Genomic DNA, 19,277 nt, shown 5'->3' on the forward strand with positions numbered 1-19,277 from the left:
CATTCTACTTGATTATCCTAACAATTTGCTTTCTTGACAAAAACAGGAATTTTTAAATTCCAAATTAGGAGAAAAATGAGTAAATAAGCATTTCTCATTACAAGTTGCCTTCTCTTAAGATTTAAGAGATTATATTACCCTCTTTAGCTCTTCAGTTTCACACCCCGGATAAAAACTAATTTCCCAGTTTAGGCCACAAAGCTTCCTTTAACAAGATCCAAAGGAAGCGCACATTTCTTTTCATAAGCACATACAAAGATAGTGGGCAATATGCTTTCTCTAGTCTGTGTGTGGAATTCTGTTATGTTCAAATGACAAAGACGTGTGGGCCCCATGGAATGTATCAAATTCTTTTTTAGCATCTTCTCTCACTTTTTAGGAACACTTTCTATTTGGAGTTTATTCATGTTTCAAATGTAGTCTTGACATTAAGAAGTGCTGAACTGCTCAATTTCATTACCTATAGACACTGACCACCTACTGTGTGCCAGGCTCTGGGTTAAGTGCTGTGGACACATGAATGAACAGTGAAGAGCATCCTGTCATAATGGAGCATACGGTCTCCCTAGCTTAAGAGCATCTCATTTTCATTCCAAGTCCTAGAATCTGAATTTTAGAGTTTCAAGGGATTTCAAGATGGTCTATAATCTGATCCGTTCACTAGACACATGACAAAATGGAAAGCCCAAAAGTTAAGAAAGTTGCTTCCCCAAAGTCAGAAACTCTAATAGCAACGGTTTCTGGATCCCTTCTCCCTTCTAGCTCTTCTTTCCATATTTTTTCCTTTGAAGCTTTTTTATTCAACCACTCTCCCTCCCCACAAACACACACACCAAGTCCTTTTGTTGTTATTTTTTACCTGCTCAAGATTTCTTAGATTTTGATGGTCTGATTTCAAAGCTGACGTGGATCTTCTAATTCTCTAACCTAATTTTTTTTGTCATTTGCTTCTTCCCTTTTCCTGACCACATACCTGGCAGATCTGTCTGTCTGTCCTGAGTTTAAGAGGCATCTCGGGGTGCCATGGATCTTTTGAAGACCTGGAAAAGGACAGCAGTCTGCGGGGATCCTCCTGAGACCCTCCAAACCAAAGCACTGGTTTTTAGTTCCTTAAAGGTAGTTGGGCTTTTTCGAGGGCAGAGAAGACCAGCAGACACAGCCCTTGCTTTTCAGACACCCCTAGACTGGAAAACATTCTTTGCAGGGAGAAATGAGGACATGAAATCGCCTGCTGTGGTACCTATCATTCTGTTAAGGATAGTGAAAACACAGTCTGTCATCCTTGACATTTTAATTGAAAGAAAAGCTTACATAGATTTCAGCTGTAAGCAGTATGTTTATACAACTGTATAAAGAGGAATAATCTGTCAGGTTGGAAAACTCTTAATGCTACGGGACTCAGTTTAGTAATTGAACAATCCAACATGAGCTCACACATCTTACCTTGTTCCATGCCTCAATAATTTTTAGTAGAAATACTTTACCTAGAGGCATATGGTTATTAAAAAGGAGGCTCGGCTTGCTCAAAGTCTGGAATTATTAGCTCATGGCAACAAGCCTGCACTGGAGAAAGACTGTTGGGTCTTTGTTTTCACAGCTTTACTGCAATTTGCCATCTTATTTTCAGAGTCTAACTGATGTGTTGTTTGGGAAGTTGTGTTTTGTGTTTTTTTTTAAGGAAGAAAATATAATTTCACATGGATGAGTGGCTTCTCATGTTAGCCGTATTGCAGAATTTTACTACTTCATGGAAAGTCCAGGGAGCAGTGTGAATATCAAAGGAAATGGACCGTGAATTTATTTTAGTATAAAAAATCAATAATAACTTAGTTATAGGAGCCATCAAGGTGTGATGGGGGAAGTCCTATGTTGCAAGTTGGGTATAAGTCTTGCTTCTTTTCATGTCTCAAATGACCTCAGGCAAATTTAAATATTTCTGAATTCAGCATACTCCTGAGTAAAATGGGAGTAATGTCCTACCTACCACATTGTATTGTTTCAAGTGACATGAACATGAAAATACTTTGAAATAATGAAACCATGTACAGTGCAATATAATAAGTTTTATGCAAGTGCAATGTATTAAATAATAATTATTTCTATATACACAAAGGGAATTAGACAATTAATGCAATTATTCCGATACCTCTCTTGCTTCAATAATCTAAGTATTCTGGACAAATGGTTGTTGTTTGGGTCAAGCTACATAATTATCTCAGTCTAGTCCTTTGTATACCCAGTGATGGGTAGGCACAGATGTTTTTTTCTTTCAGTTTTTATGGTTTTAAAAGCACAAGCCAGAAGCCTAGAAAACTCCATCAGTTTTGTAGATAGGGTTGGGGAAATTACTTAGAATCTGTGTAAAACAATAATTCTAAATTATTCAGAGTCTAAACATACAAGGTTCTCAAATAACCATTTTCCTCTCCAAGTATACCTTGCTAATTGGTCTTATTGGCATCATTGGGTAATTATTATTGTAATCCCAAGGGAACCCAGTGCCCTGAAGGATCTTCTTAATTAATAAGGGAATACTTGATGTTTTAAAATCGAGTAGATCTATGCATGGTGTGGAAATAACTGACCTAATAAGAACGTTGAATTAAATGAAACTTACCATTCCCCAGTTATTCTATACAACTGGGAGTTTTCCATCGTTCAGGGAAGAATGAAAACTTGTTTTCAATTTAATTACTTTTGCATCTCCATTCACACCACCATTAAGTTGTTAAATTGATTTCTTTTTTAAAAAGAACCCATCAATAAAAACTGATAACCAAGAGTGTTATTCATATGTCATGTTGGAAGCAAAATATAAATGATGATATTATGTTGCCCTTTGTTTATGAGGATGATGTTGCAAATCAACATAATAAAATGTTTTTAGTTGTCTTTGCTGTAACAGTTTTTGCTTATCCCTGACTGTCCATGCTTAAAGCATTCCCGCTAGTGACTAGGGAAACAGACATATGGAGGAAGGCTATATGTATGTATATACGTATAAATGTATATATCTGTATGTAGGCATATATGTATAGATGTATGTATGTGCATCTATCTATCTGGATGGATAGATAAATACATAGATATATAGATGAAATAGATAGATATAGAGAGAGATAAATAGATAGATGAAAGAGTAGATGCTCTCACTGAATCTTTCTCATTATGAAACTTGGGAGTTCAGATTATTAATTTTGTACTTAGAGGAACTGATCATTATTAAACATGATATACCTTGATATGTAACTATTTTCTTTTCAGTAAATGTCTCAAACAAAATATTAAGACTGGAGAATATAAAAGAAACATTGTCTGTTGACTGGGCCGCATTCTATACCTATCTGTCTCCTACCTCTGAATAAGACTTTAAGACCCAGTGAAGTTACAACCTACGATAGAATTTGGGAGCAGTTGAAACCAGCACTTTCCTAGAACTGTAAAAGCTGAAGGACCTTCAAAGGCCCCACTAATCCTTGTTATTAATCCATACTCCAGAGGTCCCCAGGGCACATATCAAGAAAGATCCATGGTACTTCATTTGCTTTTCTGAAAGCGCTCATTTCATTTTTACAAGCTACTTACATTAGTCCATCTATGTGACTACTCATAAACTCTGTGTAAAGGTTTTATCTTCTTTTGTATTTTCCTGCATACAACTTCCTAAACATATAAATATTGACTAATTTATGACTAATCCTTCTGTGATGTGTGACTGTGATGGCTAGCTGTGTTTCCAAAGGAGCTGTCAGGCAAAAAGAGTGGAAAACTTAATCTTCTTTGGAATTCTAACAGCAGTGTGAAGGCAGAGCTTGTTGGCCTTCTTTTCTCCGTCTCAGTCTCCCTCTTCTCCGTGAGTCACCCATGGGAGGCAGATGGGCTCCAAAGGAGAGGCTGCTCGCGCTCCTCGGCTTGGGCTCTGGGCGTGGCCGTCCTTCCCTGATGCACAGGAAGGCGTCAGCTCCACAGAAGGTCTCTGTCCGCAGCCACAACCCAGCACATAGCAGGAGGGAATCTTTTTTTTAGAAAATGCATTAATTCTGGAAGCACTAGTTTCTATCGTGGCGTTCAGGATAAGATGCTTTAGCGGAGAAGACTCAGAGGTCCTGAGGGGTGTTTGTTTATTTGTTTCGTTTTATTTGTTTGTTGTGAAGTCTTTAATTTTAACGGCTTGACGTTTATACGGCTCCCCAGAGCCAAAGCATCAGCAGATTGAGAATTTTGCCAAGGAGGTCACTTATTTGCCATTTTTAATAAACACAAATAATTCCTTTTTCCCTCAACCCCACATTCCCTGGCCCCACTTTCCCTGGCTCATTAAATCAATTTAAGGCCCTTAAAAAATTTTTCTGGCAATTTGAAGCAAAAGCTCAAACTATGTACTCCCCTGAGGAATGCTTTCCCAAGTCCTGCAGGTCAGGCCAAAGTCACTTTCTGTCAAACAGCCTAACACCTCGAGTTATTATAAAATGAAGGATTGGTGACTGGGGGCTGGGCCCTGGACTTGCCCGAGAAAGGCCGGCGGCCGGGCCGGGAACCTCAGTGCGGCTGCTTCGGTTTGTGTGCTGTCTTTGGTTTTTTTCCACTCACAGTGAAGAACTATGAAAAAGTTAAAACCGATTTCTATGGGGAAGTCATGAATGAAGTTGGTTCTGCAAATCCAGATAGTGAAAGTATAGCCAGAGCAAAGCCAGGAGGCTGCCAGGCAGAGGTGTGGGAGAGTGTGCATAAAACACATGTACGCAGATCTCAGGCTCTCAGGTCCTCCAGAGGGCAGAGACGTCCAAGGAAGCACAGGATTTCAAGTCCAAATCCCTTTCCTAAAGATGCAGGGGTTGTAGGAGATTTACCAGCTGGCTGTCTATTGACCATCAGTTAGATAACAGAGGTCAGGAAATGAAGTGGAATTTGATGTATTAACTAGGAAGCAGCAAAGGAAGCCAGGCTTGTGTTTTATTTGTTATTATTTCCCTAATATCCTCAATTACATGGCTCCCATCAGAGGATCTGATCTGCTGCTCGTGTAATGGTGTTGTACCCGCTGGTCCTGGGCACAGAGAGACAGGCAGTGAATCCCCGGCCCGAGGCATCAGGAATAATGTTTGCTTTTTTCTTTGTTCCCAGGCCTGTCCCAGGCTCTCTATCTTCTCTGCTACATCTCCACAACAGACAGAGACAGCCCATGCCAGCCTCCATGCCTGGGACCCTGCCCAACCCTACCATGCCGGGGTCTTCCGCCGTCCTGATGCCAGTAAGTGCTTCTCGCTTCCGCCAAGCCTTGCCCTTTTCAAAGAGTAAAGGAAAAGCTGAGATCTGAGCTGACTGGAAAGAAAGTGGCTTCTTCTGGACAGAGAGTTGAGCTGTGTGCCAGTTGGCTGAGAGTGCCCGGTTGTTCATCAATAGGCATCTTGCTGGCTTTCCCGTCCTTCAGTGCTTCCCTAGTGAGGCCTGGTCCCATCTTCCTGTGGGTGACAAGTGAGCTTGCCACATCTAGGGAATGGAATTCATTCAGGAACACAGTGTTTTATGGCTACTCCAAAGTCTATAGCCTGGGCTGTATACAGAGTGTCCTTAAATTGCCAGTGAGTGGTCTAGCCAGGACTCAGAGTAATAACTATAATATAACAATAATAACAATGGTACATAATAGCTGCTGACACGTATTTGCGAACATCAGGTTCTATTACTCTTGCTAGCAGTGTTTACTGAGTGCTTACCATGTGCTCGTTGCTCTCTATGCACTTCATCAACACGTGGGACAATCCTCTGAAGTAGGTACTGTTACTATCTCCATTTTTTGAATGAGGAAAGTAAGTCAAGTAACTTGCTTGGCTGAGGAGCACAACAGCTGAGTTTTGAGCCCAGGAGTTCTGGCTCCAGAACCCACTCGCTCAACCACTATATCGTACATACATTCTTTCCTTTCACTCTCACAACAAACCTATGAGGTATGCACTGTTATTATCCCCATTGTACAGATGAGGAAACTGAGGCCCGAGAGGCCGAGTAACTTGGCTAAGGTCACAGAGCTAGTTAGGTGATGGAGTCCAGGGAGTTTGACTTCTGAGTCTACACTCATAATCATGGCACTAAACTGCCCCTCTCTGAATACAGACTATTCCAGAGCACGCCTTGCTCTCCTTCCACAGGATTCCCTCCCTGTACTTCATGAACATGAATAGCGTTATTATTCATTGGGCCACAAGAGTTCTCAAAAGCTCTAGAGGCGATAGAACAATTCAGTTAAAACCCTCCCACAATAATATCAACGATGCCTTGTAGAGCATTTTAAGGAATTGTCTACATTTTGTTATTATTTCATTTTTGTTAGTTTGTTTTGTTCTCATGGCAGTCCTGTGGGAATTTGGTAGCGGTGATTATTGATACACTCATTTTACAGATGAAGCCTGAAGAATTAGGAAAGTGAAAGGAGTTGTCTAATGTCACACAGCTTAGGAGTGAAGAGTTGTGCGTAGAACCCACATCTCAACTCACGCTGAGTGGTTTAGATTATCCGAGGATGAGCAATTTTCTTGTTTATCTCAGTGGAGTTAGGGGGATGGAGAAGGGCTTGGTGGCCCTAGTGTAGAGAAATGGACCTGCGCACTGTAAGTATCAGGTAGTTCAGGCTAGAAACAGTCTTTGCTTGGTTGGGCCAGAGGACAGATGAGCTGGTTGACTTTACCTGCATTGTTCACCTAAGACACCTTTAGATGAAGGAAAACAGCACCATCAATGCCATTGTCCCAGGTTTTACTCACCCCAACTAATTGCATGAAGACTTCCACCATGGGCTGTCTTCAAGTAGCCTCTAAATTCTTCTTGTCCAAAATTAGTTCCCTTTCAGAAATCCTATGCATTGACCAGAAACACACCGCTTCGGTGACTTTTTTTCCCATTTGATTAAATTGTGCACTATTCCCAGGGGCAAAGATGGGACACTTGAAATGAAAGGGCCCAGAAAAAGGTGCCTGGCACCTATTTCCACCACATCACTTCATTATACAACTTGACCTCCTGTTTCTGCTTCAGAATAGAAGCAAGGGATCAGGTGCATGGTCAAGTGGCAGTGTAGATGAAGTCAAGGATGCCACCCCCACAGGAGTTCCCTCAGCTGTGTCAGTGATGTGTACGCTGCCATGACAATAGTGTCAGTCTAGAGCAGTGATTCTCAACTGGGGAAATTTTATCACCCAGGGGATGTCTGGCCATATCTGGAAACACTGTTGGTTGTCACAACGGTGGCAGGGGCGGGGGGGGTGGGGGGAGGCGCGGGGTGCTACTGGCATCTAGCAGGTAGAGGCCAGGAATGCCAGTAAACATTCTACAATGCATAGGACAGCCCCCACAATAAAGAATTATTTAACCCGAATTGTCAATAGTGCCAAGGTTGAGAAATCATGGTCCCGAGTGACACTACTGTAACTAATGAAAGTTAATATAAGATCTCTAAAAAGCATATCCTAAGAGTTCTAGGCCCTAGAAATCTGGGCATTTTCTTCCTTTTTAGCAAGTCACCAGCTCCTGCACTATAACTTTGGCATTTCAAAGTTCCTGCCCTAGGAAACCATGATTCCCTTGGCATAAAAGATAAGCCCATGTCTGTAGGTGAAGGTAAGATTCTTAACTGAATTGTAGTACGTGCTGTCAAGCCACATATTTCAGAAAGCCCTAGGTCTGAGAAGAAATGATGTGTTTGTTCATTAATTCATTCATTCATTTCACAAACTTTTGCTGAACACCTGCTATGGGCCAAGTGCTGTGTGAGATGCTGGGGATACAGTGAAGAACGAGGCAGGCATTGCCTTCGAGGAGTTCACTGGGTTCTGATTTCCTATCTTGAAAGTCAAAAGCTCAAATACTTTGGGAATGTGAACACTCATTTATAATCACAAAAGCCCAGTGAACTGCAGACATTTTAGCTCCCGTTTTCTAATTTGTTTCAAGGGAAAAGAGGCAGCTCGAGAAAAGGTGAACTCCTTTCCTGGACATTTTACCTCCAGTGCTAACTATTGCATAATATTCAGCAAAGCCTCTCCCATCTTCTGACCTCTTAATTCTAGTCAACTCATCAGAGCCACGCGCATGCCGCAGAGCCTTATGAGTACAAAGCACCAAATAGCTGTTTTGAAGAGGCTGTTGCTGACCCCTTGTAATCATTTAGACTGGAAAAATGCAACTTTTTTAGATAGAGAAATCATCCTGTTTTCACTATTCTGTTTAATTTGTGAGTCACGGGATAGAAATAGTCATAGGCTGTAACTTTCCCGAAAAGTGGGAAGCATGGCCGACTCCCGATCCAGAGGCCACGAGCAGCCTACTCTCCTTTCTTTGTAGCACGTGATGGCTAGTAGCTTGGAAAACCCCACACAATCATTTGTACTTCTGAATGATCCTCCTTCGGAAAACTGAAAGCGAAAGCTCATTTGGACTTGATGTCCTTTTAGGAGAAGGTCGCCAATTGGAATAAAGTGTCAAACGCTATTCCAACTCTCCTATGCCCCAGCCTCTGCAAGGGAGCTATAAGTAATAAGCATTTTTTAGAGCAATCTTCATGACTGAACAACTAGAGGACATGAATGCGCTTAATGGCACTGAACTAAAAACACTTAAAATAGTAAATTTTATGTTATATATGTTTTACTGCAGTTAAAAAAATAATTTAAAAAACAGAGTACTTCGGCTCCCTGGAGATTCAGGGGGTATACGGGGTGAACAGTTTATTTTACTGAATCAATAAGGCCTCAGAAGGTTTTTTTGGAGTGCTCTAGAACATATCGAAAATTCTCCATTAAATAGCTCCTTTGAAACAGTTTCACACATCTGTTCACTGCTAGATAACTGATAAAGGAATCCAGGCCAAGATAAGGCTGAGGGTGCTTTGCTGTGATGGGGAGTGTCCACCAGTCATCCATCAGGAGGATTTTGGCGAGCACCTCTGCTAACCCACACGTTAAGGTCATAATCATACCCCCGCGCCTGACGTGGACGAAGCAGAGATGGCTGTGATAGACTCTCAACAATGGAAGGGACCTGCAAGGGTCATTGATTTCAATTCTCACTCTCAACTCTTGTCTGTGAGGTTTCCGTCCTCCACTCTTTGAAGAGCCCCAGTGATAAGGACCCTGTATTTTCTGGACTAACTTTGAACAGAACCTGGTTTCCTAAATTTTCCGACCATTGTTTTCGTTTTCATTTCCATCCTTTGCCAAATGGAAAAGCTTTTGCATTGAAGAATCTATATTTCCCCCTCAGAAAAGTCTGATTATTTTCTGTGAGATTTTAGTATTGTGTGCTTGCTTTATGTTAGATCTTTGAAAAGCGCTGATTTTCTACTAAACAGAAAATATCCATCAGACGCACCCTTCCCTGACTCAAATAGAGATTGTGTTGTATTTATTTTTTAACAGAGACACCCTGGAGACAAAAATGCCAGAAGTCAATGCAGGTATTTGAAAGATATTGATTCTAGACTGGATGGCAGGCGTGCAGGACAATGTGGGAGCCGTTGACCATGTGTCATACAATACCCTCAGCTGCTTTCTTCCTCTACCCCAAGGCCTAGCACTGTGTTGAGGCCAAAAACTGCCATGTAGAGTCCTGACTGGGTTAACAGGGAAGAGTTGTGCCAGGGGCAGCTGCTCAAATACCTCTGCTGGATCATTTTGATTGTGTTTACGAGTTAGAGTGACAGGAAGCCCCACCGTATTTGAGAGCATTACTTTTTAAATTAATTTTGTTTTTTCTTATTGCTCAAATGATTCATGTTTCTGTATAAAATTTAGGGAGAAAAAAAAAAGCGTGAGATAACCATAACAGTTACAAATATAAGCGTGATCCCTGGTCGTTGGCGTGTTTGTAAAAGTGGAAATAGTCCATGCTTTTGCTTGGAAATGATCTGCCATGATTACAGAGTTCTCTTTGGCACTGGGCATCTTCTATAGAAATCGCTCCTTTGGATGACACTTTGCTGTGCTTGAGTTCTAGGCGCAGGAGTGCGTTGCTCACCCTTCCCCAAACCACAGACTTTCTCCAGAGTTATTCAGAGAAGTTCTAAACAAACCATTTGAAAGAGAAATGAAGCTTTGTCTGTGACCTAGACTGCCTTTTTCAGACTTCTGATTCTCTTGCTTTCCTTTCTCTTAGATGGAGAGACAAATGTCAGTGAACTCCAACCTCCTGGGAATGCAAGGTCCAAACCTCAGCAACCCCTGCGCTGCTGCCCAAGTCCAGCCAATGCATTCAGAAGCCAAAATGGTAAATAACAGTCAGAATCCTCCCTTTGTTATTTTGTGACTTTTGATTTCGACTCTGACTTCCAAATTTCAGTTAAGTCAGGTAGACAGCTCCGTCTTTGTTTTGGTGAATAGGTCTTTCTGTGGAAAGGCAGTGGCGAGCTTGGCTCTCTCTTTGAGGATGTTTTTTACTGAAGCATGGCGTCGGATGATTGTGTAACAAGCATTGGATCAGATGTGGCCTTAGTAAAAGGGACGTTTAAAAGTTTGGGGAGACTCATAAGATTTGAGGTGGGATACACTCAAGTATGTGTATATTTGCTCAGAATAGGAAAATAACAAAAAAATGCAGAGTTTTTCTTATTCAAGGTGGTCATAGCTTCACTGGTACTCTTTTTGTCCCCATATCCATTAAAACAGACATGATTTTTAAGCACACACTATCACAGAAATATTTTTCATTTTTTGTTATAGTTGTCAGATGCGAGGTTGATTGGTAAGGATCAGAGGCTTGTTTTCTTGCAAAGTCACTGGAGCTCTTACTGAAATTCACGATTTCAGGTGACAACCTCCAGTGAATTTTAACGTATCAGATTTATGTGTAGTAAGGTCAGTCTCTCCAATCGTAGTGACAGATTCATGCATTTATATTCTACTAAATATTAATAAAAGCAATGCATGTCTGTCTTTGCAATATAAAGTAAATTTGCTGGTTATATTTAGTGGCGTTACTTGAAGTAGGTCATTCGGTTTTTGTATAGTTAAATTCTGACACTACACTTAGCGTGGCATCGGATGACAGTAAAATACACCGCAGCAAAGTTTTTGGTATCTGACATTGGATAAGGATAGCTGTTGCTAGAAGTTGGAGATTTATTTGGTTTCCTGACTGATAGTGTTAGGGACCGTGTCTGATGGCTGGTATGAGAACGTTATCCACAGTTCTGAAAATTAGTCATCAAAACCCAGTGACTTCGTTTTCAATGGCAGCAAGTTTTTTTTGACGCCTGCTTTGGTCATTTTCTCTTGGAAATTTCACTCATTTGACTTGCAGCTTCTTGACCCAAGGAAGCGACTGAACTCCCAGTGTTGGCTACCTTGGGCAAATAAAATCTGTGGTCAAGAGAGTGCTCTTTGCTGTTCCACAGTCCCTGTGACATGCCAAATGGCACTGACATCTTCAGCAAAGCTCGTTAAATCTTTTTGGAATTGGCAAATATTTTTTCAACTCAAGCCCTGCAGAGCCAAACCAAATACGTGCTGGCAGAATAAAGTTCAAACTGGCATCTGTTTTGGAGACCAGAGTAATGCCATTTACTTTTTTTTTTTTTTTAAGGAAAATAAGAAATGAACTGTGAAGGTACTTAAGAAAAAAACAAAATTAAGCTATTCATGTGTCTGAATGTGTTCTGGGTCTGAGCATCAGATGCTACTCCCTCAGCTGGATTATTTCTGAATCATCTTGTTTGGTTCAGGGTCTGTATCTCTTTTGAGAGACCTCCCAGACAAACTTTAGATGGATTCTAAAACACGATTCCAAACCAAATTTCCCTGCCAGTTGATTTTCACTGGATTTTATGCCACCACTTGTCTCAGAAGTGTCCTACCCCATTTCTTTCTGGCAAAGAAAGAAAATGCTTCTAAAGGGAGTACAGGTTTATAATTATTTATGTGTGTGAAATAAAAACATATACTATGGCAAATTCGTCGTGAATAGTATCAGCTGGAGACAAAAGAGGATTGGTTTGTGCTTATAAAATACCCTTAACCCCACAAATGTTTGTCGAGTTAAGTTTACGGAGCAAGCACACTATCCTGCTGATTCATGTTCTAAGTGAATGAATATTTCCAGATCCGTGATGTCTGGGTTAATGAACTGTACTGTGGAGTTGGGGCTAACGGAGCACAGCCATTCTTTCAGCCCCAAGCGTCCACCTCTAGCCCTCTTATTGCCAACACATTAATTCAAAGGGAAAAATGGAAGTATTGGCGTCCTTATATTTTGGAAGAATAGCATTTACTTAGTAGCTTGGAAAACTGTTAAGTAAGTGACTTTTAATATATTACTCAGCATCTCTAATCTTATTCTACTTGCTTTATTCACTGGAGAAACCAGTTATGGCCATCTAATAACCATATAGTATTTTCTAGCAGCTTTGGGCTGCTGAGATGAAAAGCTTTTATGAAATACAAAGTAGTGAAGAAAAAAAAATCTTGCATGATTTTAATGTCAGCCAGAGCCTCCCCAGGTTTCTCTGAACTATGGGCTTTGTTGTTCTATGCCTAATTTTCTTCCTGTGTAAGACTGGAATGGATTCCAGATTTCAACTAAGACTCTTGTTTCACTGTTTTCAAGGACTTTTCCAAAGGTCACACATGGGCTATTGTGATGAATGCACTCTGTGGGGTGTGTTCTCAGAGCACATGAGAAACCAGAGAGCTGCAGGGAGGTGTCACCCCCACCACAACACTGCAGACCTATTCTCCTGGGGACAGTGATATCAGAGTGTCCATTTCATCCTCCCTATTGGCCACTGACAAAAGTCATCGTCCTGAATCTCTGGTGAAACTCAGAGGTCCTGGAGGTGGACAAAAGCTTAAGACAGGATTGCTTGAAATGTACGACTATATTGGAAGCCGTCTCACTAGTGATTGCTCAGTGGAATACATCCATTTTCCTTGCCCAAATCATTTCTATCGTGGGAGGGAGAGAGCTAGGTGTCCCCAGTAAGCCTTATACTGCGTTCATCTGGGACAGCCTAAATCAAGAAGCCCCTGTGTTCTTTGGATTTAGTGTGCCCTAGTATCAAGTAGTACACTTCAATGGACTGTGGCTGCATCTGTCCAAGTGGGTTTTATCATAATTCTGGCAAATTATAATTTAGTTTTATGGATTCTTTTTCTGAAGAATTAAGCCAACAAACATGGCTTCACAATTACACGAGTGGATGCGTGCATGTCGGATTTTGTTTTGGGGGTGAGAGCAGACTCAAAGCCGTATGAGCCTTGCATCTTTTTAATCACCCAAAACAACAGGCTCTTTCTCTCGAATTCCTGGGATCGGTGGGTGTCTTCCATGAAAATGGGGGCTGCCAGAAAGGAAATTTGCTGGATACCTGGTAGACATTTTTAACTTTCAAAGTAGGGAAAGGGAGGAAAGGAGGGAGATGAGCAGAGGAAAATGAAAAAGGGGAGGAAGAAGGAGACGGATGGGTAGGGGAAGTGCACTCTAGACTGGGGCACGCTTCCGCCTCTGCTGGGTGTGAGCGGTTCTGTAGTGCTGTGGATACGGTGGCCTCAGTGTTATGCACATCTGCATTCATTTCCGTTTGTGAGAATTAGACCAACTCCGTTTAGCTTTGAAAGAAGTTTTCCTTTTTCTTTCTCTTTTTTTTAAAGAAACCAATAATAGTGTTGGAAGCTAAATAGGGTGGGGGAAACTTGTCCATACATCTGTCTTGTGTCTCATTAATGATGAGGTGATTACTACCATATTGAAACTGACTAAAATGAAGGATGACATAAACAACTCTTTGGAGAGGGTTCTGGCCACCCTGCTCAGATTTCACCTTAAGTTTGGACAGGGTTAGTGAAGCCTAGGAGTCTTGATAGTAGGGAGAAGGTATGTACAGCTGCAACCTGATTTTGTCCTCAGAATAATCCCATGACAGGGCTGTCGTCCTCATTTTATGAGGCGCCTGAGGCTCCAAGAGGTTAAAAGACTGGCCCAAAGGGGCTGGCCTGGTGGCGTAGTGGTTAAGTTCATGCGCTCTGCTTTGGTGGCCTGGAGTTCGTGGGTTCAGTTCCTGGGCTCAGACCTACACCCTGCTCATCAAGCCATGCTGTGACGGCATCCCACATACAAAGTGGAGGAAGACTGGCACAGATGTTACCTCAGTGACAACTTTCCTCAAGCAAAAAGAGGAAGATTGGCAGCAGATATTAGCTCAGGGCCAATCTTCCTCACCAAAAAATAAACAATGGCCCAAGGGCATATCACTTACCAAAGACTAAGTCTCACACTGCAATGACAAAGCTTTTTCATCACAACATTGATCCTCTATATAAAAATATCATACCTCTTCTCTATGTCAGTAACCAGCAGGTTACATCACATTCTTTTTAGATTAATATATATTCACATACAAATGGGAGACAAGGATGGCAAGAATAGTTTAGACTTCCAGATAACCTGGAAAAGATGTGGAGTGGTTGACAGTATGGAATTTCCCCCTTGGTTTAACCAGAGCTTTGTGGCCTCACTGACTGTTCCAGTTTCACTATCTGTTTATCCAAACATATTTTTATCTTGACATTTCTTCTTTTACATGTGTGCCTCCCCAACTTGATTAAGTGGAAGCTCCTTGAAGATAATCCTTGCCTTGTGCAAGCTCCGTGTACTGAAAAAGGTCCCCTGAATGAGAACTGAATTTAACTGAGTTCAACTGAATTAAAATTAAGAGAAGGAACTACACTCTAGCCATGGAAATGGGGATGAGCTGGAGTGGGTGGGAGGCAAGGGTGGGGCTGAGAAGGAGAGGATTAAAGTAGATAAATGTAAGCTGAGTAATCAGCTTGTAAAGAGTAACTGACTACATTTGATTTCTCTGAAAAATATCTAGAAACAATATCCATCATATTTTTTCCTTGAGAGGAAAGCGATATGTCTGTTCCTTGGAGAACAGAACTTGGAATATCAATGCCCTCCTAGGAATTGGTGGCGATCAGTACTAAATGGTGTTTCTTCCATTTTGATAGACTGGTTGTGTTGTATTTTGGTCATCGACTGTCCATACTTCATCCATGGCTAGGTTTGCAGTTTATTGAATGGATACGTGAATGTATGCATTAATGAATGAAAGAAAGAAACCAAAATGATTGAAAAGTCAAGGCCTTTTACAGATGGAGGGGATGTACAGTCATGCGCTGAATAACCAGGTTTTGGTCAATGATGGTCCCATAAGATCAGTACCATATGGCCCAGGTATGTAGTAGGCTACACCGTCTAGGTTTGTGTAAGTACACTCTATGATGTTTGAAGACGAAATCACCTAATGAGGCATTTATCGGAACGGATCCCCGTCCTTAAGCAATGCTTGACTGTACTTAGTGAAGACCTTGCCCAGATTGCTCATTTCACAAGTGAGGATGCCAAAGCCTGGTAAAGACTTAGGGAGATCAAGCCATCATTTAAACACAAAGCTGGGCCCCCAACTCAGGCCTTTATGCTTCTACCCAGAATTGTGCTTTTTGCATCAGCTGTACTGATAAATTACTACCAGTGCTTCTTTTCTTGGCTCATAGTTTCCTCCTGGCAGATTGGCAGATGAGGACTGGGGTAGCAGAGTGAGCAATCCGTGGTTAAATCTGCACTTTGTTTTGAATGTCAACCTGGGTGTGTTTGTGTTTGCCTTTCCCCTCCCTAATTATCGAGCCAGATCACTGTTTGCCTACGGTGCCCCTTGGCCACCCACTGTCCAACAGATAAATCACAGAGAACCCTGGCTCCATATGGAGTTGCCTGGAAAGTTTATACACATGAAAAGACAGTCTCCAGGTAACATCTCTTTGGCACTCTTGAGAAATGCAGTTCTTCGATTTGCCTGTTTGCTTTAATCATCCCCAGCTTCACTTCCTAAATGTCCAGGAATAAAAACGTGGTGAATGAATAAGCTGTCTGCTTCTCAGAAGCTTTGTGGCAAGGCAGGAAATGCTGTTGACTTGAAAGAAGCTCTCATTAACTTTTGAGTCATGCCAGCAGCCATGTGTCCCTGTAGCCAGTGATCAAAACATGATGATGGACTGAACTGAGATGACCACTTTTTTCAGAATCTTCTTCCTTCGCAGCTGTGAAAAACCACGGTCCAATATGCAGATGAACAGGAATTACGTAAGATTCCATGATGACAACAACAGAAATCTACTCTCTCACTAGTGTACGTGATGGATCTCATTTTAAAGGCACTTTGCCTTCTTAAAACACCATGGTAGAAAATAGTAACTGTTAACATTAATTAAACACTTGTGTATGTGGCAGAAACTATGTTATGCATCTTGCAATATATTATCTCATTTAATCCTGGTAACAATCCAATGAGGGAGGTACTATTCTTAACCTCATTTTACAAATGAATAAACTGAGAGGTTGGGTAATTTATGAAGAAGAACATACAAGCTGATAAAATATGGTGAACTGAGGCCTTGAGTCCTTGGTCCTGTCTCTAAACCATAATGTTTTGCCAGAAATGGAAATGATCGTCCTCTGCGTTCATCTAAGTAGAGCACTTTCCAAATTGAAAAGTGCTTCCATATGCATTGTCTCGTCGGAGCCTCATGGCAACCCTGTGAGGGCAACAGGGAAATATTAACTCTCCCCATTTTGTAGACACAGAGAGGTTAAGTGGCTTTTCCAGCATCATCCAGTGGCATAACCAGGCGCTGAGCCCAAGCCCTCTTTCTACTATATCACACTGTCCCTGGTGTTCCCGTGGTAACTTATTCTCAATAAAAACAGGTTTTTATAAAAATAAAACTCAGGGGTATAAAGTAAGATGAGGCTTCAATTAATAGTGCAGGCCCAACCACCTACCAGCTTATGCCTATTAGAGTCTCTGGTCCTTGTCAACTAAACCCTGGCGAGAAGGCTGGTCCGTATCTCTGTCTGGCCAAGACAAATGCTGGATTTGAGCTTAGCTGTTGTTATTAAAGAACTAAAAGCAACAACACTTCTCTAAGAGCTAATAGAAGCCCCAGCTCCTTTCTGTTGGCTGCAAGTATAATCTTTCGAATGCCTTTGCCACTTTGCCCAGTTAAACTGTAGAAAGTTTAATTTAGGAATATATCATACCACTTTTTTGCAAAATGTAAATGATGAGATCATTGATAAGAGCTAGCAAACCATTTATTTAGATTTCTACAGAACAGAGTAAATTCCCTGGGAATTTACATTCTATGTGCTGATCAGCACCCCAAATACAGGGGATTATACATTTGATTATATTTGTTTTGAAAATGAGAATTTGAGAGATTATGAATTGCCCATGAATCACCAAATTCCAAAGCAGGAAAGGAACCCAGGGATTATTTTAGCAAAATCCTTTCCTTTCAGAAACACAAGTCTGAAGTTAATAACTTGTCTAAGGTCACATAGCTAATTAGCGGGAGAAGGGGAGTTGGAACCCAGATTCCGAGTTCGCAAGTTTATAGCAATTCTCTCTCCATGTGCTAGCCAGGAATTGACAGAGAAAGCCATCTGGTGGTTACTGTGATAGTGAACTTCTTAAAGAGGGGGCTGTTTCCTGAAGCATTTTCTGCAGAGGTTTGGTACCTGGGCAAAAGAGAGCCGATCAGCTTTTCCCTTTAAGTCAAGTGGGGATTGAAGCTAACTATCAGATTGCCTGAGGGAATGGGTCCAATTCTCTATAATTCTTCCTAAGACTTGAGAGTCCTGACATGCGACCACTAAGCTATTCTTTTTCATCACCTAGAGTGTGGATACACACTGAGTATTTTATCTCTTGGCACCTGGTACAAACTCTTTTGATTTTGCCTGTCACCGAGCAAAACTAAAGTTCCCGTGCCTCATCGCTCTTTTCTTTGGGGCTGTGTGGGTCTTGCTTGGGCTTTTGGAGGTCTGTATTGTGTTGCTGTGGAGTGGTGACTGAGCTCCCTGATCCCACAACACAAAGGGGTATTGAAATGCCCTCTTCCGTTGAATCTCTTCTCTTGGCTCTCTCCCTCCACCCTCACCAGCTCCTCGTACACACGTTCAGACATTCTCCTAGGACTCATTGTCTTCCTGGTTTTATTTCTTTCTCTTTCTGCCAGTATCCACCCTGTTTTGGTAACCATGGCAATAGGTGAAATACAATCCCAATATTTGCTCGCTGCCTCTGTCATCCCGCCCTGCACGCGCATTGCCGGCTCTTGTTTTTCTGTTTGTTTAATGTTCCCCAGCCTGAAGTCAGATGCATCTGGGCAAGGACACCGCACATGGTCTGGTTTCAGAACACCCCTCTCTCACAGTTTTCAGGCACGTCTTCTTTGTGTATTTGTGTACGTGTGCGCGCGTGTGTGTCTCTGTCTGCTTTGGAACATCGTGCAAGTAAGTTCAGCTTGTGTCAGGATAGCCAGGAAAAAAAAAAAGGAAACTTTACAAATCTTGTTACAGGGAAGTTCTGCTTTGCAGAGATATATTTCAGTCTTTTTCTTGGAATTTATGTAGCTTACACTTTCCACAATTTTTGCCAGCACAACTAATAACGAAAGTTTGCTTTGCACTTCGGGACGATGGCTCTGCCTTGATTTGGTTTTTCTTGTGGGAAGCACAGAAGATGTCAGAAAATTCATACCCTGAGGGGAATGGAAGGCGAGCCATTGGAGCAGACAGAGCAGGCAAAGTTTTCCTAAAGGTTTGGGATTTTTCTTTTCTTAAAAAATAAAAGGGAGAGATCAACCTTCAAGTTCAAAACCAATGAAGAATATATTTTCCCTGTTGACTTCTTTTTAAAATTGTCTTTTTATCCCCTGTTAGCTTGAAAAGCTGACTGGATAATATTATACGATTGTTGTGTTCGCCTTCGTATGAATAAGATGCGTCATTAGGTTATCAGAATGGTTAAGTCCCAAACAATAAAAATACACATTTTATTATTAATATGGCATAAAGTATTTTCATTTTGAAATGATATTTGCAGCCACCAGAACAGAAGATGTGTTTAAGGAGGATGAGATTTTCATCCAACTGTGGCCTTGGATTCAAGAGATGAAAAGTGTGCCCAGAGAGGCTAGGCAGCGCCCTGATTTCAGTAGTGGCCAGGATCCAAGTGTAAGAGGACCAGGAGCACACCTGGGTAGCATGTCAGAGCTGGCAAGTGTGTCACTTGCACCCTTTCCTGGAATGTGCTTCTCCCCTTTGGCACCTCCGCGTGGGAATGCACCTGCGTTTCCATGGTGCTCACTCAATCTGGTGCTGCATCCCTTCCAGCCTCTTCTGCTCCACTGGGCTATGCATACGATGGTTGCTCTTCAAAAGCCCCTCCC

The 19,277-nt window shown here is 41.6% G+C and overlaps 1 protein-coding gene across 27 annotated transcripts in view; it reads left to right on the top strand.

The window, feature by feature from the left end:
* CREB5 (cAMP responsive element binding protein 5) overlaps positions 1 to 19,277 on the top strand; it is a 394,803-nt gene that overhangs the window by 293,812 nt on the left and 81,714 nt on the right. For all 27 annotated transcript variants that reach the window (XM_070616101.1, XM_070616117.1, XM_070616109.1 and 24 more), the window contains 2 exons: positions 5,125 to 5,251; positions 10,147 to 10,257. In XM_070616101.1, the coding sequence (XP_070472202.1) occupies positions 5,125 to 5,251; positions 10,147 to 10,257 (238 nt within the window). The remainder of the gene's footprint in view (positions 1 to 5,124; positions 5,252 to 10,146; positions 10,258 to 19,277) is intronic.

The sequence above is a fragment of the Equus przewalskii genome, chromosome 4 (assembly GCF_037783145.1).
Source record: "Equus przewalskii isolate Varuska chromosome 4, EquPr2, whole genome shotgun sequence".
Lineage (NCBI taxonomy): Eukaryota > Metazoa > Chordata > Mammalia > Perissodactyla > Equidae > Equus > Equus przewalskii.